The sequence below is a fragment of the Aulonocara sp. 'chitande type north' Nkhata Bay genome, linkage group LG3, assembly GCF_057382095.1.
Source record: "Aulonocara sp. 'chitande type north' Nkhata Bay isolate Kocher_YH1m ecotype deep benthic linkage group LG3, A_spYH_male_GT1.1, whole genome shotgun sequence".
NCBI lineage: Eukaryota > Metazoa > Chordata > Actinopteri > Cichliformes > Cichlidae > Aulonocara > Aulonocara sp. 'chitande type north' Nkhata Bay.
Genome location: NC_141346.1, coordinates 14700782 through 14724628, shown reverse-complemented (window position 1 = coordinate 14724628; position 23847 = coordinate 14700782). Strand labels below are relative to the sequence as shown.

At 41.5% G+C, this 23847-nt stretch overlaps 2 protein-coding genes across 2 annotated transcripts in view; both read left to right on the top strand.

Annotated features, from left to right (window-relative positions):
- LOC147334107 (Fc receptor-like protein 1) overlaps positions 1 to 23847 on the top strand; it is a 171780-nt gene that overhangs the window by 95970 nt on the left and 51963 nt on the right. The window lies entirely within an intron of this gene.
- Positions 1 to 23847, top strand: part of LOC147334111 (polyamine-transporting ATPase 13A2-like) — a 48576-nt gene that overhangs the window by 22415 nt on the left and 2314 nt on the right. The window contains exons 10-27 of the mRNA XM_086286447.1: positions 2608 to 2739; positions 3670 to 3828; positions 5814 to 5924; positions 6008 to 6054; positions 8020 to 8208; positions 8315 to 8521; positions 8733 to 8843; positions 8962 to 9109; positions 12083 to 12194; positions 12282 to 12406; positions 12560 to 12726; positions 13071 to 13151; positions 14265 to 14344; positions 17260 to 17412; positions 20035 to 20131; positions 22628 to 22851; positions 22968 to 23119; positions 23228 to 23394. Coding sequence (XP_086142573.1) covers positions 2608 to 2739; positions 3670 to 3828; positions 5814 to 5924; positions 6008 to 6054; positions 8020 to 8208; positions 8315 to 8521; positions 8733 to 8843; positions 8962 to 9109; positions 12083 to 12194; positions 12282 to 12406; positions 12560 to 12726; positions 13071 to 13151; positions 14265 to 14344; positions 17260 to 17412; positions 20035 to 20131; positions 22628 to 22851; positions 22968 to 23119; positions 23228 to 23394 — 2462 coding nt within the window. The remainder of the gene's footprint in view (positions 1 to 2607; positions 2740 to 3669; positions 3829 to 5813; positions 5925 to 6007; positions 6055 to 8019; positions 8209 to 8314; positions 8522 to 8732; positions 8844 to 8961; positions 9110 to 12082; positions 12195 to 12281; positions 12407 to 12559; positions 12727 to 13070; positions 13152 to 14264; positions 14345 to 17259; positions 17413 to 20034; positions 20132 to 22627; positions 22852 to 22967; positions 23120 to 23227; positions 23395 to 23847) is intronic.

Below are 23847 nucleotides of genomic sequence, written 5' to 3'. Positions count from 1 at the left end.
CTACAGTGGTGGGTCTTATCACCAAAGGTGATGAGATGGCTTACAGGGAGGAAGTCAGCACCCAGACACACTGGTGCCAAGAGAACCATCTCACCCTCAATGTCACAAAGACAAAGGAGCTGATAATGGACTTCCAGAGGTGCAGAGAAGTACACACCCCCATCACCATCAATGGCGCTGCTGTGGAGAGAGTGAGAAACTTCCGTCTCCTAGATGTACATCTGGCGGAGGATCTCATATTGTCAGTGCACATGAACAAAACAGTGAAGAAGACGCAGCAGCGCTTCTTCTTTCTCAGGAGACTGAAAAGAGTCTGTATGAGCCCCCGCATCCTCAGGACCTTCTACCGCTGTGCTATTAAGAGATCCCCACTGGATGCATCACAATCTGGTACGGCAACAGCACTGCTTACGACCACAAAGCTCTCCAGAGAGTGGTGTGGTGTGCCGAAAGGATAATTGGAGGTGAGCTTGCCTCCATATCCAATAATCAAAACACATAAACACTCCAGAACTCCAAGGTCTCCAGAACCAGGACCATGACGGTGATGTTTATACAGTGTAAAGCTCACATAAGAAGAAGAAAGCAGAGCAGAAGATCTGTGGCATTGATACCCCCTGGAGCACTGATAAACCACACTGAGATGCAGTACACAAGTAGACTCTCAGAGCATCCATAGAACGACAGCAGCAGCTCATTGACTAGGGTATTGTTCCCACGCGGGAAGTGGGGCTGCTGCTGTGTCTTCCTGATCAGCGCAGTGCTGTTGTATTTCCAGGACAAGTCATTATCTAGTTGCAGGACCAGAAACGAAGTGAGAGATCCTCTCCAAACAGTATCTATTGATCTGTATGATCTGTGTGGGCGATCGTGGCTCAAGATTTGGGAGTTTGCCTTGTAATCTGAAGGTTGCCGGTTCGAGCCCTGGCTTGGACAGTCTCGGTCATTGTGTCCTTGGGCAAGACACCTCACCTTTGCCTACTGGTGGTGGTCAGAAGGCCCAGTGGCGCCAGTGTCTGGCAGCCTCGCCTCTGTCAGTGCGCCCCAGGGTGGCTGTGGCTACTATGTAGTTCACCAGTGTGTGAATGACTGGATGTGTGTAGCGCTTTGTGGTCCTTACGGACTAGTAAAGCGCTATATAAATACAGACCATTTAGAGTCAAATCTGCTTCTCCTGAAGTCCACTACTATTTCTTTAGTTACTGTGGTATTGAGGACCAGGTTTTCTTGCTGCACCATGATGCCAGGTTCACCATCTTGACCCTGCAGACTCTCCCCCTGTGATAAGTCTGACCACTGTTTTGTTGTCTGCAAACTTCAAAATAGAGTTTTTTGGATGGGTGGCAGTGATGGTATTGGTGTAGAGAGTGTATAGTAGGGGGCTCCAAATACATTCTGGTGGGGAGCCAATGTTGAGGCGATGCTGATTTGATTCTCTTTGTGCTTCTGTTAATCCAGAGGGAGGTGGAGTTTGGGAGGCTGAGGTTTGTTTTGTTATTTGTCTTTTGGAGATGATTTTGTTAAATGCTCAGCTGAAGTCAATGACTGCCCTTGTGTTCCAAATGGGTCATGTGTGGGGGGCTATAGCTATCGAATTCGCAGTCTGGTATCCTTATATGGAAACTGGTGGGGGTTGAATGTGAGTGAATGGGGTGGCTGTAGCTCAGGTGGCAGAGCAGGTCAGCCACTAATCAGAAGGTCAGTGGTTTGATCCCAGGCTGCCTCCTGGCTGCATGCCAAATATGCTTGGGCAAGATACTAACCCCATGTTTGCCTACTGGTGGTGGTCAGAGGGCCCGGTGGCACCAGTGTCCTGCAGCCTCGCCTCTGTCAGTGCGCCCCAGGGCAGCTGTGGCTACAATATAGCATGTCATCGCCAGTGTGTGAATGTGTGTGTGAATGGGTGAATGACTGAATGTAGTGTGAAGCGCTTTGGGGTCCTTAGGGACTCGAAAAAGCGCCATACAAATGCAGGCCATTTACCAATTTGTGTGCTGCTGGTAGTCTTTTTGGGGGGACAGGGATGATGGTTGAGTACTTCAGGCAGGGTGGGGGAGTGGCCTTTGCCAAGGACGGATTGGATATTTTAGTGAAGATCGCTGTGACCAGGTCTCCACAGACCTTCAGTACCTTATCAGGGATGCCATCAAGTTGTCCTTTTTTTCTGGGGTTAACTGTCCTTAACATGAGCCTCATGTTAACACCAACACAGAGGAGCCAACTCATCAGGCCAGGACTCTGCAGAAATGTAGACCCCCCTTTTCACTAAAATAAACCCGTACAGTGTCCACATCAATCCAGATGTTTCACCAATCAGTCATTCTGTCTCCTGTTTCACTCCACCTTAAGACATAAATAAGACCCTGAAATACTTGAAATATTCTACTTGGATCAGTGCCTCATCCACAATCCATGGTTTCAGACCTTGAGGTGCTAATTTACATGCCAGTGCCTTCACCCTTGGCTGGCAACTACCCCACTGCAAGCTTCTTCTTTTTCTTTTTTTTTACCAAATAAAGCCAAGCTACCTTCATCTGTGTTTTTTTTTTTGTATTAAGCCCATAAATGAAATTATATATAGTTCTTATGAGTTCTTTGTTTTCTCAGCAGAGGAGGGTGTGAGTTCGATAGACCTGGTCCCCGGTGACTGTCTCATCATCCCTCAGAAAGGTCTGCTGCTTCCATGTGATGCTGTGCTGCTGGCTGGGGAGTGTCTAGTTGATGAGAGCATGCTTACAGGTACATAGCATACCTCAAAAGAACAACCAGATAGAGTTTCATAAATGTGCTGCTGCTCTAAAATTTTCTAGATATCCCATACAGATGCATGTGAGAATACAAAATGGCCAACAGAGTCAGACTGGAAAGTGAGACAAATCAGTTTGATGTTTGGAAGCTCGAAGTAACGTAAAATAATAACTCAACCCAAATGGATCATAGCAAAAGTAACAAGTTGTCTGAAAATGTAAAGAGTAGAAAGCACAGATATTTGCTTAAAAATGAAGGGAATAAGAGTAAAAAGTAGTCATAAAAAACTACTCAAGCAAGGCACACAGAGTTAAACTGAAAGTGAGCCATTGATTGTCTGTTGGTGGTAAACGCAAGAAGGTAAAAAGCTCACAACATCATATGTACACACAGAAGGGCAATCAGGGAATTGGAGAGGAAGTGGAGACAGCTGGGGAGAATGAGACACAGCTGAACTAAATTACAGAGGACAAGACAAGGGAACCAAAACTAAAAGCACAGAAACAATAACTTTCAAAATAAAACAGGCAGTGAGATAACAGGGAAAACAAAGAGACATAAATGAACTAAATACAGAGACTTGACACAAGAGTATAATAATAATAATAACTTTGTAGAGTGCAACGTGTGTCTTCTGGTCAGCTGTCTGCCATTTGGATAAAAAATTTATGTCACAAAGTTAGAACATATATAAAGAGTGCTGTAAAATATTAGAATCAGAGATGGTCGAGCATAAAATGTTTTAAAACTTGGCTGATTTGAGATGGAGTGACCCTGAGAATGTAATCTGATAAAATGAGTAAAATTTGAAAGAAATCAAAGGCCTGTCAGTATGCTAACCTCTTCCAGTTAATTTAAAATGTTGCTGTAAATAATCTTTTAGTACAAGTTGTTCAAGTTGTTTTTGTTATTTCTCTCCAGGTGAAAGTGTCCCAGAGCTGAAAACCCCACTGCAGGCTAATGACAGGCAGTACAGGTCAAACACTGAGCACAGACACACCCTGTTCTCTGGTACTAAGATTATTCAGGCCAAGGGCGGCAGGTCAGGAGATGGTGCTGTTGCTGTTGTCACAAACACTGGTGAGTAGAAAAACTGATGATTTCAATGCCTCTGAGCACATATATTACTGAGTGGTCAAAGTATCCTTAGTCAGGTCATGTCTAAAACCTTCTTTTACTTTTTTTTTTTTAACCCTTTAAGGCCGATTGGAGCGGGCATGCTCCATTTTGCATAACTATTTTTAAGTCCCAGTAGAATTGCAACCACATAAGCTAGCTCAATATTTTTTTATTTATTTTTTGCATACCGGAGGAGTTGTGCTTGCATCTTATGCATTCAGCTTGTCCCTCAGGTCACAGTTTCCTTCTACATATAACTTTGCAAAACTTGCATAATTGCATAATATTTCAGAACACTTTACTGATCCGATCAGCTGTTCATAACACTTCCTACGTTGGAATAGATGTCAGCGCGAACTATCGCATGTCTGCCATTACTTGCCAAAACTGGAAGTAATGTCATATGTGGGAAATGTAGTTTTTACCTTCAGGGCCTTTATAGGCCTATATTGGTGTTTTTAAAAGAGTTTGTTTAAGTTTATACTTTTCTGTATAGTTTCTGGGATACTTAGAACTCAAATTGCACTGCTGGAAATGATTTATTTTGATGCACATGCTGTTTTGTTTTTGTTTTTTGAAAATTTGCATTATAATAGGGATAAGTTAATTGATTAATCCAAATTGCCCATAGGTGTGAATCTGTGAGTGAATGTGAGTGTGATTGTTTGTCTCTTTGTGAAACAGACTGGCGACCTGTGCAGGGTGTACCCCGCCTCTCGCCCTATGACAGGTGGGATAGGCTCCAGCGCCCCCCACGACCCTGAAAAGGATAAGCGGAAGCAAATGGATGGATGGCATTATAATATTTATTTTTGTATATAATATTGGTATCTCAAAAATAAAACTATAAAGAAACTCAAAATATGTTTCCTGTTGTTGCAAACTTTTTTGTGCAACTTTTTTGTATTTACAGTTTTGATGGATAAGCCTCTTAAACTTCTCTCAGTAGTAATATGTGTAAAAAACAAAAAAGATTTTCAATTTTTTTGTAGTTTATTGCAGTTTTTTACACTTTATGTAGTTACTATGTACTTAATGCATACATATAATTAAAATTTGCGCTATAATGGTTGTATTAATGTATAGCAACTAGAAATGCTCTCAAAAATTGCACAAAATATAAAGATAAGCTCTGGCGGACTTGGTGCTATGGTAGGTCTTAAAGGGTTAATCTAGTGGGTGGTTGCCTGTGTTCACATCTTCTCTAAATATGAGTGTTTGCAGAGAAGAATAAAACATCTGTCCTAACATCAGAGGACTGGGTTCTCCTGCAGTTTTACTGCTGTTCTTACTTTGTTCTTACAGGCATCCTAATAACATAACATAATAACAATAGCATAACATTTATCCATCCATCCATCTTCATCTGCTTTATCCGAGGCCGGGTCGCGGGGGCAGCAGCCTAACCAAAGAGGCCCAGACCTCCCTCTCCCCGGCCACCTCCTCCAGCTTGTCCGGGGGAATACCAAGGCGTTCCCAGGCCAGCCGAGAGATATAATCTCTCCAGCGTGTCCTGGGTCTGCCCCGGGGCCTCCCCCTAGTGGGACATGCCTGGAACACCTCACCCAGGAGGCGCCCAGGGGGCATCCTTGTCAGATGCCCAAACCACCTCAGCTGGCTCCTTTCGATAACATTTAATTAAAAAAATTTTTTATCTAAAAAAGGAAATATGTTCAGTGGATAGTGCTGTCACCTCACAGCAGGAAGGTTTTCAATCCACTGGCCAGCTGGAATTGTCCTTCATGGCAGTTGTATGTTCTGCTTGTGTCTGTGTGGCTTGGCCACAGTCCAAACACATGTTAAGTTAAACTGAAATGGGTCTTTCAGTTTAATACTCAGATAATCCATGTCTGGGAAACTGATTGTTAAAATAACAAAAACTCTCCCAAAGGAAACTACCTAAGCTGCCCTACAGTTTCTGTATGTTTGCCAATTTTCTTCCACAGGGTTTTTCACAGCCAAAGGTCACCTAGTCAGATCCATTTTGCACCCTCAGCCAATCAACTTCCGCTTTTACCAAGATGCTGGCAAATTTCTCCTCCTGCTGGGCATTGTTGGTAAGGAAAAAGGCAATTTAACAGATTTGGAACCTTAAACCATTAAAAGTTGCTCCAACATCTCCAACATCATCTTTCTGCAGCTCTCTGTGGCTCTATTTACATTTTTGTGGTCCTCTACAAACAAAATGTAAGTGCCAGTTTTAATTTATTTGTATTTTATGTCCTCTTATATTGTCTCATCTATCTTGCCTCTGTCATCCCCACAAAGACTATGTCTGCTCCAACATTGGTTGACTGATTCATCAACCACAGACTTTTAGGGTCTTTACCAGGCACGTGCAGAGGGGGGGGGGGGGGGGGGGGGGGGGCTAGAGGGGCTTGAGCACCCGCCCCTTTCCTGATGGGTGCCCAAAGTGCCCTTTTGTTGAGGCAACTTTTAAAAAAAAAATTTTTTTGTTTTTAATGTGTGTGTGCGTGCAGAGTCCTGTCTGTGCCCCTCAACAATAATATTTAACTATTAATCACAGTTTTGCTAAATATAAGGATCTGGCTCGCATCAGTCACATGATCACATTTAACCAATGATCGCCCTTGACGGCAGAACGCGCTGGTTACGAGCCGGGAACGAGCTCACAAAGAGCAGGCGTATTTTTAGCGGTCCGGAGCTGTAGGAGAAACACAAGTTAACTCAGAGACACAGACTGATGCGACAAACCCAGTAAGTAGGTGTACAGCGTACACTGTAGTGTGTAGCACACAGGAGTATTAGCTCATTACGTACACGTTGGTAAGCTGTCTTGTTGCAACTGACGAACTGAAACAAACGAGCGTGCTGTGTGTGCAACAGCGCGACAAACATTACCTGTCCTTTTATTAACTGCACAAGTAGTGCTGGTCACAGCTGCTGGCTACCTGTGTAAGGCTGTCATGGGTCTGTAGCTCTGTCACCGTTTTAGGGAACATATTTAGTTTTAAAGTATTTAGAACATATTTAGTTTTAAAGTAAGTTTCCGGGCTTTTCCTGCCTTTCTGGGGGGATTATATTTCACTAAAAAACGATCTAATATGCATGTCCACATAATTATGCATTATTATAATTATAATATATTAAAAAACACACGCTGTATTTTAAAGAACATACATTAAGAAGCAGATTACCGGTATATTAGATTTATATTTTAAATAAGACAAAATTTGGATTTTACAGCAGTAAAATTATTGTATCTCTACAGTTTAAAAATGTAATAAGCTTTTCCCTGCACAGAGTGGATAGTGAAACAAATGGAATCATCATAATGACGTTATTTCATATTTATTACTTCCCCCTCCTCATTGCTTTATTATTGTAGCTCTAGTAATGAATAATAATGTAAGGATTCTGGATCAGCACCATGATGCCCATAGTATATACAGTATTCTGAAGAAGGTCTAACATGTCACTGTGTGTGCGTGCATGTGTGTGTTTTATTTAGCTGGATTTAAAAAAATATTACTCATGATATAACATTGTCCAGACATGGCTGGTAAGGACATGAGGAGGAAACAGCAGGAGCTGTGTGAGGCTACTAAAGGCAGGGCTATAACATTTTTCTGTCATCATTTTATTATAGATTAAGTGCAAGAGTTGTTAGGTGTGGATAATTAGATTATAGTTTATTGCAATAACAAGTTGTGCCTTGTTCTCAGATAGACAGCAAGTGGAGAGTGATATATGAAATGATGGGATGGAAGGAAGAAGAGAAGCAAAGAGTGATTCACAGGCAGAGCCTAAATTATTTCGCACAGTTTTTTGTTGCCTTTTGGTTCCAAGCGCTGTCACCAATCTTTGCATTTTGTTATTATCTCATGACACTTGTTTAATCAGCTACCATCTCTCCTATGGACTTTTTAATGTCTACAGTCTCAGATAAACACAGCCCTGCCCTTCCCATATTAGATTCTTGATGAATGTGTGTTGTTGTTATTCAGCCTGGTTCAATGTGCCCCTTTTTAACTTTGAGCACCCGCCCCTTTAAACCTCTCTGCACGGCCCTGGTCTTTACCTTAATTTATAAAGCACATTGAGGCTACTGTTGTTGTGATTTGGTAAATAAAATTTAATTTATTGAATTTTGCCTAAACCCATGAGTGATCTGTGGTTTGATATGTCTAGGCAACCTGGCAGGAGCTGTTTGTTAGGAGCATGGATATTGTGACCATTGCAGTGCCACCTGCCCTGCCTCTTGCCATGACTGCTGGCACTATCTATGCCCAGAGAAGGTTGAAGAAACAGGGTATATACTGCATCAATCCACCACGCATCAATGTCTGTGGGAAGGTCTCTCTCTTCTGCTTTGACAAGGTCAGGAGGGAATATGCTACCAGAAGCTCAATGTGCATGTGGAGATGAGTTACAGTTCCTTCACATGTAAGTATTTCTTTTAATGAGAGTTAATTTGATTTTCCAGACAGGAACTCTGACAGAGGGGGGTATGAATGTGGAAGGAGTGATTGAGGGAGGACCTGGTGGTTTCTCTGAGCTTGTCCATGACCCCAGCCTCCTCCTTCCAAAGCCCCTCCTGTTCAGCCTGGCCTGCTGTCACACTCTTACCCTGCTAGAAGGTCAGCCCCAAGGAGACCCTTTGGAGCTCAAAATGGTCGAGTCCACTGGTTGGGTATGAATGAATAGATATTTTAATTAACTAATTTCAAGGCATTTCATTTTGCATGTCTGTCATTTCATTACTTTTGATGTGGTTTTTTTAAGGCAATTAAGTTCAGTTCAGTTGTGTATAAATCACAAATCACAGCAACAATTGCTTCAATGTGCTTGGTTAGGTTAGCTTAGATTAGTTTTGATCAGTATATTTTTTTGTAACTTTCTAGACTCTCCATGAGCCTGAGAGAGATGGGAATGTGGTGCCTGCAACATTTGGAAGGCACAAAGTTTTGGCATTGATGAGACCTCCAACTCAGTCTCTCCAAAATCGAGAAATAGTGAGTCTTGCTATCATTATTCGTATAATGAGTTCATGTTTTTGTAGAATGAGTAATCTCTTTTTAAGTCTGCTTTCTGGAGTTATGCATTTATTGTTCGCTTTCATGTTGCTCTCAGCCTGCAGTTGCACTTGTGCAAAGGTTTCCCTTTTCCTCTGGCCTGCAGAGGATGAGTGTAGTGACTGTGGCACATGGATGGGACTCAGCTCTCGCTTTCATGAAAGGATCACCAGAGATGGTGATAAGCCTCTGTCGGCCTGAAACAGGTTTGGTCACAAATTCTATATAATAATGTGCAAACGTCCTGATCCAGGCGTTCATATAATTTTTAAGTTGTTCTTCACCAATATCCCAAAAGCTTGATTCTGTTCATCTGGACGCAGCATTTTCAGTGGGAGAAACCTTCAGCATTGAAAGAGTGTCCACTGGCCTGTAGGTGTTTATAAGATTGGGGAAACCTGCAGTCAGCTGAGACTGAAGAAGTCACCTGGATGAGTGAAGAAACGTTTCTCTTACTGAAAATTCTAAATCCAGATGAACAGAATCAACTTTTGGGATTCACATACCTGGATGACTGAGCATGCATCAAGACACTCTTCACCATTAGTCTTCCAACTTTCTGAAGGTTTTTTAATCTGACCATTTTCAGATGACTGTTACAGTTTGTTAAGCCTCTGACCCATCATGCATAAATTAATTATAAAGTTTCTAACAAAGACAGTTTACATTACATAGTATGTTTCCACCAACAATATGATTTCCAAAGAGCTGTTATCTGAAACCTTGGCATATGTCAGCATGGTAAGTGATGTGTTCTTAAAAATCTGAAGAAATTGGACAAAAGAAGTGTGAAGTCTAAAAACATTATAGCAGCTGAAGAGCCATTTCCTTAAAAAAAGAGGAAACAATCCAGCAGCCCTGACACAGGACCTGAGAGATGATCTGGACCTTCACCTGATCATTCACTGTTCACTAAAGCCTATTCAGAAATGATCTCGGTGAAGGATGGCTGTCAGGAAGACATAATTAATGAAGGGAACCAGGTGGAAAGGCTGAGGTATGAAAATTCAATTCAGTTTTATTTATATAGCGCCAAATCACAACAGCAGTCGCCTTAAGGCGCTTTATATTGTACAGTAGATCGTACAATAATAGATACAGAGAAAAGCCCAACAATCATATGACCCCCTATAAGCAAGCACTTTGGCGACAGTGGGAAGGAAAAACTCCCTTTTAACAGGAAGAAACCTCCGGCAGAACCAGGCTCAGGGAGGGACGGCCATCTGCTGCGACCGGTTGGGGTGAGAGAAGGAAGACAGGATAAAAGACATGCTGTGGAAGAGAGCCAGAGGTTAATAACAGATATGATTCAATGCAGAGAGGTCTATTAATACATAGTGAGTGAGAAAGGTGACTGGAAAGGAAAAACTCAATGCATCATGGGAATCCCCCGGCAGCCTACGTCTATTGCAGCATAACTAAGGGAGGATTCAGGGTCACCTGGTCCAGCCCTAACTATATGCTTTAAAAAGGAAAGTTTTAGGCCTAAACTTCAAAGTAGAGATAGTGTCTGTCTCCTGAATCCAAACTGGAAGCTGGTTCCACAGAAGAGGGGCCTGAAAACTGAAGGCTCTCCCTCCCATTCTACTTTTAAATACTCTAGGAACAACAAGTAGGCCTGCAGAGCGAGAGCGAAGTGCTCTAATAGGGTGATATGGTACTACAAGGTCATTAAGGTCAGATGGGGCCTGATTATTTAAGACCTTGTATGTGAGGAGCAGGATTTTGAATTCAATTCTGGATTTAACAGGAAGCCAATGAAGGGAAGCCAAAACAGGAGAAATATGCTCTCTCTTTCTAGTCCCTGTCAGGACTCTTGCTGCAGCATTTTGGATTAGCTGAAGGCTTTTCAGTGAGTTTTTTGGACATCCTGATAATAATGAATTGCAGTCGTCCAGCCTGGAAGTAATAAATGCATGAACTAGTTTTTCAGCGTCTTTAGAGATGTTGCGCAAATCCTGGTCAAAAATGACTCCAAGGTTCCTCACAGCGTTACTGGAGGCCAAGGTAATGCCATCCAGAGTAAGAATCTGGTTAGACACCATATTTCTAAGATTTTCAGGGCCGAGTACAATAACCTCAGTTTTATCTGAATTAGGAGGCAAAAAGTTAGCGGCCATCCAGGTCTTTATGTCTTTAAGACATTCCTGCAGTCTAACTAAATGATGTGTGTTATCTGGCTTTATCGATAGATAGAGCTGGGTGTCATCTGCATAATGACACTCGTGATGTGTTGGTCGTGAATGAAACGGCTCTTAGAGCCAGCTCTTTGAAGTAAATGGGAATGGAGCCGTGTTTTTATTTTATTTTATTTTTTTTATTTCTCTCACCCTCTTACTCTCTCACTTTGCTTCACTTCACACCGCACAAGAGCCTTGTGTTTGCACCAAGCAGATGGAGGAGGGGAGTAAAGAAAATGAGTGACATGGAGAGAAGAAGCAAAATCTGGAACCAGAGTGTAGAGTCTGCAAGAAAATGATATCATATAGAGTCGGCTCCACAAACAACCTGCACAGGCACCTGAGAACTGTCCACCCATCAGTGCAATGGGAAGATAAAATACAGTCAGTTGACTGTGATATTAATGAAGGTGCCAGTGCATCTACTGCTGCTGTTGCTGCTGCATCTACAGGATCATGCAGTATACCACCACAACCACCTAAACCAACTGAGAGCTCTATTAGACAGTTTTTGCATAAGTCTGTGACCCCAGCAAGACAGAACTCAATTGATAAAGACCTGGCAAAAATTATTGCACCTTCAAGAAGCCAGAGGAGCTATTCGTGAAGATGCATAAAGAAATTACAGAGGGGTTCCTCAGAGAGTTCAGTCTCTATAATGAAGAATAAAGATGCTTAAACCCAATATTGACCTTTAACCTTATGTACTGTAGTTCTGTGTATGTGTGAATTATTCCGTAAACACTGCACATATTCATTTTCTTCTTGCAAATGATCAAAAAATTAGGGGTGGCTAACAACTTTTGCAAAGTTGTTATTTTTGGTTACTAAAACTTTAAAGTAAAATTCACTAAGATGTTTTAGACATATTTAAGTAATTCCTTCATCTTTCAAATGTGTAGGTGTAGTTCATTTGCAGTGATTTGGATTTATTTATTCATTTATTTTTTGCTTAAATTTACATTCATGTCTTTTGCATTCACTGCTTTTACATGACAGTGCCGGCACAATTCTCCAGCAAACTGCACAAATACACCAGTGAAGGCCTCCGTGTGCTCGCACTGGCTTATAAACAAGTAGATGTGGACTCTGATTTGAACAACATTGAACGGTGAGAACAGTTCAGCGATGTGAATAAGTTAATTTTCTCTTTCTTTTGCTTAAATAAGCTGCAACAGCTCTGGCTTTGTGTCCACAGAGAGGAAGTAGAAAAGGAAATGTATTTCCTTGGGTTCCTGATGACGAAGAACCTATTAAAGCCTGAGAGTGCAGGAGTCATTGACGTCCTGAGAAACGTAAACATTCGCAGTGTGATGGTCACTGGTGAGGAATTTTGTGAACGTCTCTTGGTGTAAAGCATGACGTTTCAGACACAATCACAGTTTCTCTGATCTTTGGTCTTTGACATAAATATCAAAATTAGATATTTCAGTGGATGATCATGAGGCTTTGTCTGTTTTGTCCTCATTCACACAGGAGACAACCTTATGACAGCTGTTAATGTCGCAAAAAGCTGTAAGATGGTGGGATCTGATGAAAATGTGATATTTGTCACAGCGACTGCCCACACTGACCAGGCTGCCCCCACCCTGAAATTCAGATTGGAAAACCAAGGAACCAATCCTGACCAGTGTCCAGCAGAGGTTATTACTCAGATTCTTATTCATGCAGCAGTCTAGTCTTCAGTCTGGATTGTACTCTATTACCGACAGGTGGTCTCTGTTCTGAGGTTAAAGTTAAACCAAAGTTAAAAAACATCCAAGCATACATCATCACTGATATCATCCCAGGACATCTGTGTGTCTACACATATGAGAGCAAATGATTGCTCAATGCATCACTGGGTGATTGGAGCATTTTATACTAAACTAAACTCTTTCACTGTGACATGGATAACCATACAACCATGAGATGAATTTTTCAAATGTCAGGATAGAGTGTGGATACTGTCGCTGATGTTTCGTTTTTCCTCTCTGATCTGCGTCAGGGTCCTTTTGACTATCACTTGGCTATTGATGGCAAGTCGTTTGCTGCCCTCTGTGACCATTTCCCTGAATATCTCCCGAAGGTAAAGTGAGCTGTGTATTCTCTGTGAGAATAATGTGATTTTGGAAAACTAGAGGAATGAATGTAAGTCCACACCAGGTGAAAAAAAAGCTTTGCTTGAATTGTCATAATATTTGTAAAAATCTCCAAAAGTTGATTCTGTTCATCTGGACGTAGCGTTTTCAGTGGGAGAAACGTTTCGTCACTCATCCAAGTGACTTCTTCAGTCTCAGCTGACTGCAGGTTTCCCCAAATCTTATAAACAGTACATTTGCATAATGACAGAAACCAGCTCACTGAAGGAACAATGGGCTGGGAGGTCAGTTCCTTCATCATAATCATTCAAATTCTCATGACCATTGATCAACAACCCCTGATCAAAGCTTATTGATCAATGGCCATGAGCAGTAGCGGTTTTTGATACGGGCGACATGGGCGGTTGCCCGGGGCGGCATCATGGTGGGGGGCGGCATCACGGGCATCGGCAAGCAAAGAAAAATTGCTCGTACTCATGCTGCCCCGACATCATGCCAGCGCATATCGGGAATGTCACAGGCATCGATCGGTTTTCTGTCGGGAGTAAGGGTGCCCTCCGTTTGCGAGGTGCGCCTGCTGCTTGCGGCACAGGGAGGAGAGGGCAGGGCGGCAGGGGATTCTCTGGCTGGCTGGAGCAGCATCTAATAACCAAATTGCAAAATAGAAACAAAATAAAAACAAAACAACAAACACGAAAACACCGGACATTATGATACAGACTTATAATTTGCACCGATGTTTTTTTCGAAACGTCAAAAGTGAGCACGAGAGCCCTCGGTGCACCTGCTCGCTGTTGAAGTCAAAGTAAACTTTATTGTCATCTCCGGCACCAGAGGGAGTGTTCACCCGGGGCGCCAAACAGGCTAGGACCGCCACTGCCCATGAGTACCATTTACAGAGAGTTGGGGAATGGCTTCAATCACAGCATTGTAAAATGATGGCAGATGTACCCTTAGGCCCCATTCTTGATTCAGAGAGGGTCCTTCCCTTTTCACGTAAATTTGTAATTTTTTTTTTGTATTTGTAAAAATACAAAACTGGATCCCTGCTGACAGTGAACCTTACTAATGAGCTTACGACTTACCTGCTGTCACTACAGGTTTTGATGCGTGCCACAATATTTGCACGAATGGTCCCTGAGCAGAAAACCCAGCTAGTAAAGGAGCTACAGAACCTGGGGTGAGTGTTTTTTTTGTTTGTGTTTTTTTTTATTTCAGACACTAAACATGAAAGATGAACAAGAAAGGAGTAAGAAATAAAACACCAGGAGTATCCACAATCAGGTCCTCATTACTGTGAGGTTATGTGTTTGTTTGTGTGTGTGTGTGTGTGTGTGTGTGTGTGTGTGTGTGTGTGTGTGTGTGTGTGTGTGTGTGTGTGTGTCTGTATTAGTGATGTGTCAGTCACGAACGAGATGGCTCTTAGAGCCGGATGTTTGACATGAACGACGCGAGCCGGCTCCTTATCGCGGGCCGTTGGTTTTTTTACTTTCTCTCACCCTCTCTCTCGAACTTTTTTTCCGCTTCACTCCGCACACGAGCCTTGTGCTTTGCGCTGGGAAGAGGGGGGAGGGGAAGTAGTTACGCTTGCAGTAGCACAGGAACAGAGCGGGAGGGAGAGACAGAGAAAGAGAGCCAGGGACAACAATGTCACATTAGAAAGGTATAGCAATCATCCACAACTATTTTCAGTTGCGGATGATAAAGGATTCAGAAAGTTTATTCATGCAGGTCCATATGACAGAGAATATGCATCTTCTTTTTGTTTTCATATTTTAATTTATAGTTAATTGTGTTGTGGTTCGCAGTGTTTTGTATTCTTTCACTTTAAATTTGTTATAAATACACAAACAATACACATATGCTGTCAATTGTGTAATGTAAGTGATCTAGGTGATCTAGGTCTGCGGTCCCCAACCTTTTTTGTGCCACGGACCGGTTTGTGCCCGACAATATTTTCACGGACCGACCTTTAAGGTGTCACGGATAAATACAACAAAATAAAACTAGTACTGGTACCGAAAAAAATAAGATTTATTCATAGCACATGTGAAAAGACCCAGGAAAACCGAGTTAAAGAAAAAAAACGATAACATAATAACGCTAAAAACCGATAAAAACCCTGAAAACCATACATTTCACACCCGAGTCTCACTCTCGCGGCCCGGTACCAAATGACTCACGGACCGGTACCGGTCCGTGGCCCGGGGGTTGGGGATTGCTGATCTAGGTAGTTCTGTTTTGGAAGTTCAGTTAATGCTAGAAATGTGTTTTGGAGTTTGTACGTGCTTTGGAATTTGTACGTGTTCTGTCTCTAGGGGCCACCGCATATAATATATTATTGTTAATTATAAATTAATTAAAGCAACAAAACAACCTGAAGAGCCGAAAGAGCCGACTCTTTTTAGTGAGCTGAGCCAAAAGAGCCAATTCTCTAAAAAGAGCCAGAAATCCCATCACTAACATACACACTAGTGATGGGATTTCCGGCTCTTTTTAGGGAACCGGCTCTTTCGGCTTGGCTCACTAAAAAGAGACGACTCTTTCGGCTCCCAACCGGCTCTTCAGGTTGTTTTGTTGCTTTAATTAATTAATTATCAACAACAATATAAAATTATGCACAAAAGGAATAAGTAATGTAAAAAAAAAACGTGGTTTTCTTTATGTATGTTTATATATAAATATTTATAGGGGCCCCTAGAGACGGAACACATACAAACTCCAAAACACATTTCTAGCGTTAACTGAACTTCCAAAACAGAGCTACCTAGATCACTTAGATTACACAATCAAATTCATATGTCTATTGTTTTTGTATTATTACATAAACACTCATATATATATATATTCAAATGCTTAAAAAAAAAAACTTCATTTACCTGTTACTACCACACACCCAATCCGATTGTTGGTACTTCCTGGCTTGTGTAGCCACTAGGTAACAAAAGCTCAACACGGCCCCTAGCATCCTGGAGCAAACACAAGGCTCTGTTTGCCATCTCTGCTCAGCGCAAACACAAGGGTGACTTGCAGCGTGAAACAAAACAAAGTGAAAGAGAGGGCAGGAGAAAGAAAAAAACAAACAAACCCACGGCTCCCAATAAGGAGCCAGCTCGCATCGTTCACTTCAAAGATCCGGCTCTAAGAGCCATTTCATTCGCGACCGACCCATCACTAGTGTATGTGGACAAAAAAAAACTGTTGATGTCCAAACTGACAGATTTTTTTTTATATAAGTGTTTAGTGAAAAATTCCAATTGCAGTTATATAACAGACATGGAATAAATGTGTAGACTCTCAGCTTCATTTGAAGGTATCCACATTCAAATTGGATGAAGGATTTAGGAGTTTCAGCTCCTTAGCATGCATAATTTCAATTCAGTTTTACTTATGCAGCATCAAATCACATCAACAGTCCCCTTAAGGCACTTGTCCCACCCTATTTTTAAAGTGACCAAAGGTCATTGGACAATTGACTTGAGGGAGTGTTCGCCCAGGGCGCCAAACAGGCTAGGACCGCCACTGATAGCAAGAATTAAGTGTGGAGAAGGAGTGGTCCAATGATCCAATACCACATCATCTGTAAAACATGCCAGAGGCAGTTTTATGGCTTGGGTATGCATGGCTGCCAGTGGCACTAGGACACTAGTGTTTATTGATCCTGTGACACAGGACTGAAGCAGCTGAATGAATTCTGAGGTGTTCAAAGACATACTGTCTGCTCAAAACCAGCTAAATGCAGTCAAACTGATTGAATGGTGTTTGATAACATAGATGGACAATGACAAAACATACAGCCAACTCAACCCAGAAGTATATTTACGCAAAGAAGTGGAATATTCTTTAATGGGCAAGTCAGTCACCTGATCTTAGCCCATCTGAGCATTTCACTTGTTGAACACTAAACTTAGGACAGAAAGGCCCACAAACAGCAAGAGATTTAGCAACAGATTAGATCAGATTAGATTTGCAACAAAAGACATCAGATTCACATCTTGAAGAGAGGGGGATGAACTCTGCCATGTCAGGTGTGATAAAACAGGTGGGTGATATGGTAATAATAATAAAGGCCACCAATTGTTTTTACTATTGCAGATACCGTGTAGGCATGTGTGGGGATGGGGCCAATGACTGCGGGGCACTGAGAGCTGCTGATGTCGGGATTTCTCTGTCTGAAGCGGAAGCCTCAGTTGCTGCACCTTTTACTTCCAAAACTGAAAACATCACTTGTGTGCCTCAGCTTATCAGGTTAGAAACCAGAATGATTAAAAAAGCCCAAACAACAATAAAATAAACAACCTAGCAAATAAGGTAACACTTTATCATATAGCCCACTACTAAGGGCATATTTATTAATAAAGGTAATTTAAACATTTTAAATCGCATGTAATATTTACCAAGAAATACTTAAAGGTATGTACACTAGCATCCAGACAGGTGTGGAAACACCTTTAAGGTATCGGTGTGAATGACTGAGAAGTCCTATCCACGAGTAGGGATGGGTACCGGTATCCGGTGCCATAATGGCACCGGTTCTGACATAAACGGTAGTAACCAGACCGAAAAGCAGCGCACATTAAGGTACTTTTTTTTTCCTGAGATGTCATACACTTTGGATACTAGCCAATCATTTTACCTTTCCAAAGATAGTAGGCGGGCCAAGGTACGTACGTTCTTTTAGAGCAGAGCTACAGATTAAAAATGCCCAAGGCGAAGTGGTCAAAAGTCTGGCTGTACTTAACAGCAAAATATGCAAACTCAGCAGCCTGCAACAAGTGCTTTAAGCTGATACTGTGATACTGTGCAAAGGAGGTAACACCTCGAATCTGATGAAACACCTGGCGACACATAGCGTTTTTTTAAAAGTCGAGATATGCACCATATTTCACAGCTTGCTGCGAGACCTCACACCGAGCACATCTACTGCGGATATGGTGCCTGTTATCAGACCCAGAGTTAGCAACATCCTCCAAGAACCCGAAGAGGAGAGTCCTGGCCCCTAGCCCTGCCAGTGTAGCAGAAATGATGACAGATGATGATGGCAGCAGCAGCTGTTCTTCTCTGGGCATGTAGCTTAATGTTGTTCGTGTGTAATTTACATTGAGTAAGCTAACCACGTTATTAATTTGATGCATGTAAGGTGAACTAGTGAACACCGTCGTAGTTACATGCGGCTGTCTTCTTGTTTGATGGCAGGTACAACCTTCACCCTGGCCAGAAAGGCTAAAATGACCAAAGTAAAGTGGGAAACAGCTAAACATGAGAGTTTTTTGGACAAAGTTTGTGTTTTTCCATTGTTTAAGCACTGCTTCCAGCCAAGAATGATACCATATATGCCCCATAGCTGCAGAAAAGGCTAACATTGTTATCTTTTTACAAAAACCAGCTGAACATGAGAGGTTTTTGGACAAGGTTTGTGTTCTCCATTCTTTAAGCACCGGCACCATTTCAAAAGTACCGGTTTGGCACCGGTATCGGATAAAACCTAAACGATAGCCATCCCTATCCATGAGTGGCAGTCTTGATCACAAATTGTGTAGACAAATGGAGACGCCTACTGAGGTTGGTAAGGGCTAGTTGCCTTCCTTCTGGGTCTCTTTTCAGAGTTGTGTACAGTCCTTTTTTCCCCCATGCTATCTCCACTCCACTCCTAACAGAGAGGAAAGAAAAGCTTCTGGACTTATTTAAGTTTCTAGAAGAAGTTTTACCTCTCATCTGAAAAGCTTCTTCAGTTCTAAGAGGAATTTGTGGAGAGTCCTAGATTTTAAGCCCTGTTTGGAGCACATGGGCTAAGGAGTAAAAGTGGGTGTCAGTCACTATCAGCAAGGTTTCAGGTGAAACCATTGAGAGACATTGCCCCATCCTGTCATCATGGGGCAATTTTATAGAAGTTCAGAGTTCATAGAAGGGGCCAGCAAAAATTTCAGGATGGGCCGAAATTACTTCTGACCAATGCATGTGGCTAGTTTCACCATACAAGAGGTGTCTTGAAGCTGCCATTACCAACATGTAATGGCAGCTTTGTACAACGTAGTTAATACAGTTCAGCAGCGTGTTCAACTTTGTCCCTGTACTATTTCTCATTATCATATATAACTTATCTATGGACATCTATGGTTTGATTTCTTTACATGTGTGAATTGGACAGTTTGTGACCAACATTTGGTGATAATATCATGGCAATAACACCCTTTAGAAATATATTTACGTAGAAAATTAGTGATGTCTTTATTACATATTTTGCCCACTACATACATATATATAAAAATAAAAAAATTCCCTCTTACTCTGAGGGACGGTCTTTGTCATTCAAGCTCAGGTTCTCTACCCCAGACCTGAGAGCTTGATAGTCCTGCGCAGTATCTTAGCTGTTCCTAGGACTAAGCTCTTCTGGAAGGAGATCTCCAGTGCTGTTCCTGGGATCTGCTGGACCCATTCACCTAGCATGGAGCTCACTGCACTGAGTGCTCTGATTACCATGGGGACCGCTGTTACCTTCACCCTCCACATATTCTCAAGTTCTCTTCTCAGCTCTTGGTACTTCTCCAGCTTCGCATGTTCCTTTTTGCTGATGTTGCTTTCACTCAGCTTAGATCCGCTAGCCACTGAGCATCGTTGTTATGGGTTACCTCTTTCTCCAATATGCTTATATGTTATCTACTTATAATTAAAATAAATTTCCAACAACAGTGAAAAACAAAGTTTATCAGAACAGAATAAACTGTATTAAGTCCCTACTATACAGTATGTCAAATATAAAGTTGAATGACTAATAGGGCATCCATCATGCACATTAACAAAACAATTAACAAACAAACATTCCTTAACAAACAAAAAATAATCAATAATTTTTCCTGCTTATCCATTCAGAGAGGGCCGATGTTCTCTGGTCACCTCCTTCAGTCTTTTCAGATACATGTCTCTATACAGCCTGGTTCAGTTCTGCTCTGTCATCATCCTCTGCACGGTGAGTAGCAGGAAAGAAGAACATCATTCCTTCACATTTAACTTTTTCAACATTCATCTTTGATTTTTTTCATCTGAAATGCTTTAGTGTAAAGTTGCACTAACATGTTGTTACTTTGATTCATTTTTTAATCCAGATGTGCCCCCTATCTTCAGAGTGTTTTAATGCAAAATAAACCAAAATATTCTAGAATAAGCAACATTTGACTGTCTATTTTCTGCTGCTTATACACATTTAGGTCGCAGGGGTAGCAGCCTAAGCAGAGCAGCCACTGTCAGCCTCCCATGTTCCTCTTTCAGTTTTTCCAGGGGGATGTTGAGTCATTTCCCAGCTTTCTGAGAGCTATAATCTCTCAAGCTCTACAACAGAGCAGTTGCTCATTTACCTCCGTGACCTCATCCCCAGTGATAGACAAATTGCCTCCCTTATCCCTAGATTCTATTTGCATTACAGGTTTAATGCGTGAGTTACGAGATCCTCGATTTGAGCCCAAACAAAAGTCTTGTTTCACATCCTCACTGAACTCATATACCTGAATTTTTACTTCAGCCACTGTCAGAGTTGCAGTCCAACATGCCAGTACCCATCAGCTGCCTCTAGAGTTTAACCAAGCCCAATAAGAGTCCTTTTTCAGCTTGATTTAAATACATTTTATTTAACTTAAAGTCATTTATTTTATTTATATGGCTCCAAACCACAACAGCAGTGACCTCAAGGTTTATATTTTAAGTTTAAGACCCTAAATAATAGAGAGAAAACCCAAACAATCAGATGACCCCCTTTAACCCTTTATAACTGGTCAGAGCGGGCACGCTCCTTTTGCGTTTTGCTTAACTATTTTTAAATCCCTGTAGAACCGGAACCACGTAAGCTAGCGCAATCATTTTTTTGCATATGAAACCGGAGGAGTTGTACTTACATGTTAGCTTGTACCAGGTCACAGTCTCCTTCCACATATAGCTTTGCAAAAATTGCATAAAAAGCACTTGCAGCAGCAAAAACATTATATTTTTGCCGATCCAATCAGCTGTTCGTAACACTTCCTACGTTGGAATAAACGTCAGCGTGAACTATCGCATGTCTGGCATTACCTGTCCGAAACCGGAAGTGACGTCATTTTCGCGGGAAATGTAGTTTTTTACCATCAGGGTTTTAAAAGCCTACACTGGTGTTTTTTACAGTCATGTTTGACTTTATGCTTTTCTGTATAGTTTCTGGGATACTTAGAACTCAAATTGCACTGCTGGAAATAGTTTATTTTGATGCACATGCTGCTTTTTTTTGCAAATTCGCATTATAATATTTATTTTCGTTTTTCCTGCAGTATATAAAAATTGGTGTATCTCAAAAGTAAAACTATGAAGAAACTCAAAATAAATTTCCTGTTGTTGTAAACTATTTTGTGCAACTTTTTTGTATTTACAGTTTTGAGGGATAAACCTCTTAAATTTCTCTAAGTAGAAATATATGTAAAAAACAAAAAACCAAAACGATTTTCAATTTTTTCGTAGTTTATTGCACTCTTTTGCAATTTTTGTAGTTATTATGCACTTAATGCATACATATTATTAAACTTTGGGCTATAATGGTTGTATTGATTTATAGCAACTTGAAATGCTCCCAAAAATGCCACTACAGCATGTAAAAATATAAAGATAAGGTCTGGCGGAGCTGGTTCTATGGTAGGTCTTAAAGGGTTAAGCAAGCACTTGGTGAGAGTGGGAATGAAAAACTCCCTTTTTACAGGAAGAGACCTCTGGTAGAATCAAACTCTGGGAGGTGTGGCCATCTGCTGCAAGTGGAAGGTAGAAATTCAGGACAAAGACATGCTTAACAGCTCCCTTCATTTTTGGTGTCTACCATTTGGTTCGGGCATTACCGCCACTGCAGGCACCAACAAATTTGCAGCTACAGCTCTTTGTGGCAAACTGTGATTTACACAGAAGTCCAAAACAGAACACCACTCAAGTTTAGATCAGGCAGGCTGTTCCAATCACACCCCTCCAGCTCACGGAGTCATCAGATGGAGCATGATTAAGCAACTCACTCAGTGATGAAGGCTGGGTACTCTGAAGTGTTTGTTGCATAGGTGAAATAACAGTCAGAACCTGTTCCCTGACCCAAAGGCACAGGGAAACTTTTCCATCCACTGGGGAAAACCCCAGAGTACAACCAGCTAGCTGAGGAGAATACAGGTGTACCCATTCCTGCCTGCCGCCTCTCACCTAGAATTTAACTCACCAAAAGTGGAGCTTTGACTTCTTAGATACTCTGTAAGTGTCTAAGAAGTCAAAAAAAGTGCTGACTCAAAGAAGTGCAGATAAGGCTTGGCAGACACTGGTTGTCTTCAGCTGTTTCTTTCTGAACACCTGTATGGTGTTCATGTTGTTTATCCAGTAATGGTGCTCTATTCAGGTCCATACTGATTGCACTCAGTACAATCTTCCAACTTCGACAAATCAGTTTCTCAACAAATGCTGTTAATGTGTTCATTAGGTTAAGACGACTTTAGGTGATTTCCAATTCCTGTATTTTGACTTCATTCTCGTGACTCTGCTGGCCATTGTAATGGGGAGAGGAGGTCCAAGTGAGGAACTGCACACCTTCAGACCCCCAGCTAATCTGCTAAATTTACCGATCCTAGTCAGCCTGTTCATTCACACATGCATGATCATCCTTGGACAGGTGGCTGCTCTCCTCATCACCACTTCACAGAAATGGTCTGTAAACAGAAAAAGTCAGATTTTTGTTCATATTGTTGTTAAGAAATATTTTCATATTTCCTTCTTTGTTCACCAAACCATGAATAAAAATAAGTCACCCCTTTTGTTTTTAGGTATATTCCACTCAATTCAACTGTTTTTGAGACAGACAATCTGCCAAACATGGAGGACACCAGTGTGTTTGACCTGTCAGGTTTCCAGTACATCATCATGGCAGTGGTGGTGACGAAGGGCTACCCTCACAAAAAGCCAATCTGCCAAAATCGTGAGTCAGAAATATCTAGGGTTGGTTTGGTAAAAGGCTGTACATCAGTCACATGATGAAGGATGTGTCATCACAGTGAAGTCAGTGAATTTTCTCTCTGGTTTTCAGGGTTGTTCCTTCTTGTGCTGTTCAGCCAGCTCTGCCTGATGCTTTGGCTGGTTTTGCATCCGCTGCCTGCATTTTTCCTTCAGCTGTACGACATTTCCGATATGGTCTTTAAAGTGGTGCTAGTTGGTGTAGCTGCGATCAACTTTTTAATTTGTTTTCTTGTGGAGGTGAGTGACATAAACCATCAACTTCCCTCTTCGTGACATTGTTGGTTTACATCAGCATGGACAAAAAAAAGTTCAACCACAGTCTTCAGCTAAATGTGACTTACAGTTCTGGTCAGAAGTTTCCATCCTCTCAACATTTGGATGAATGTTATTGTAATTTGGGGTTTGTAATGATTGAATTGTTCTTGTTCCATTGTGGAATGATTGTACAGCATACATGTTTAATGACTTTAAAAAGCAAGTTTGGATTTAATTTGAAGAAGCGCTTTTGACCACTTTTCTTGGCATAATTAGTCGACTTCATTTAAATTGGTTGGTTTGACCTAACTATTAAGCATAGTCAGCAAAATTTTCAAGAGCATTGAGTTTGGAGGTTTGAGAAGTCCATTCTAGAAGATTAATATTTCCAAACAGCTGCAGATTACAAAATAATCAGTTCAAACGACTGTATGT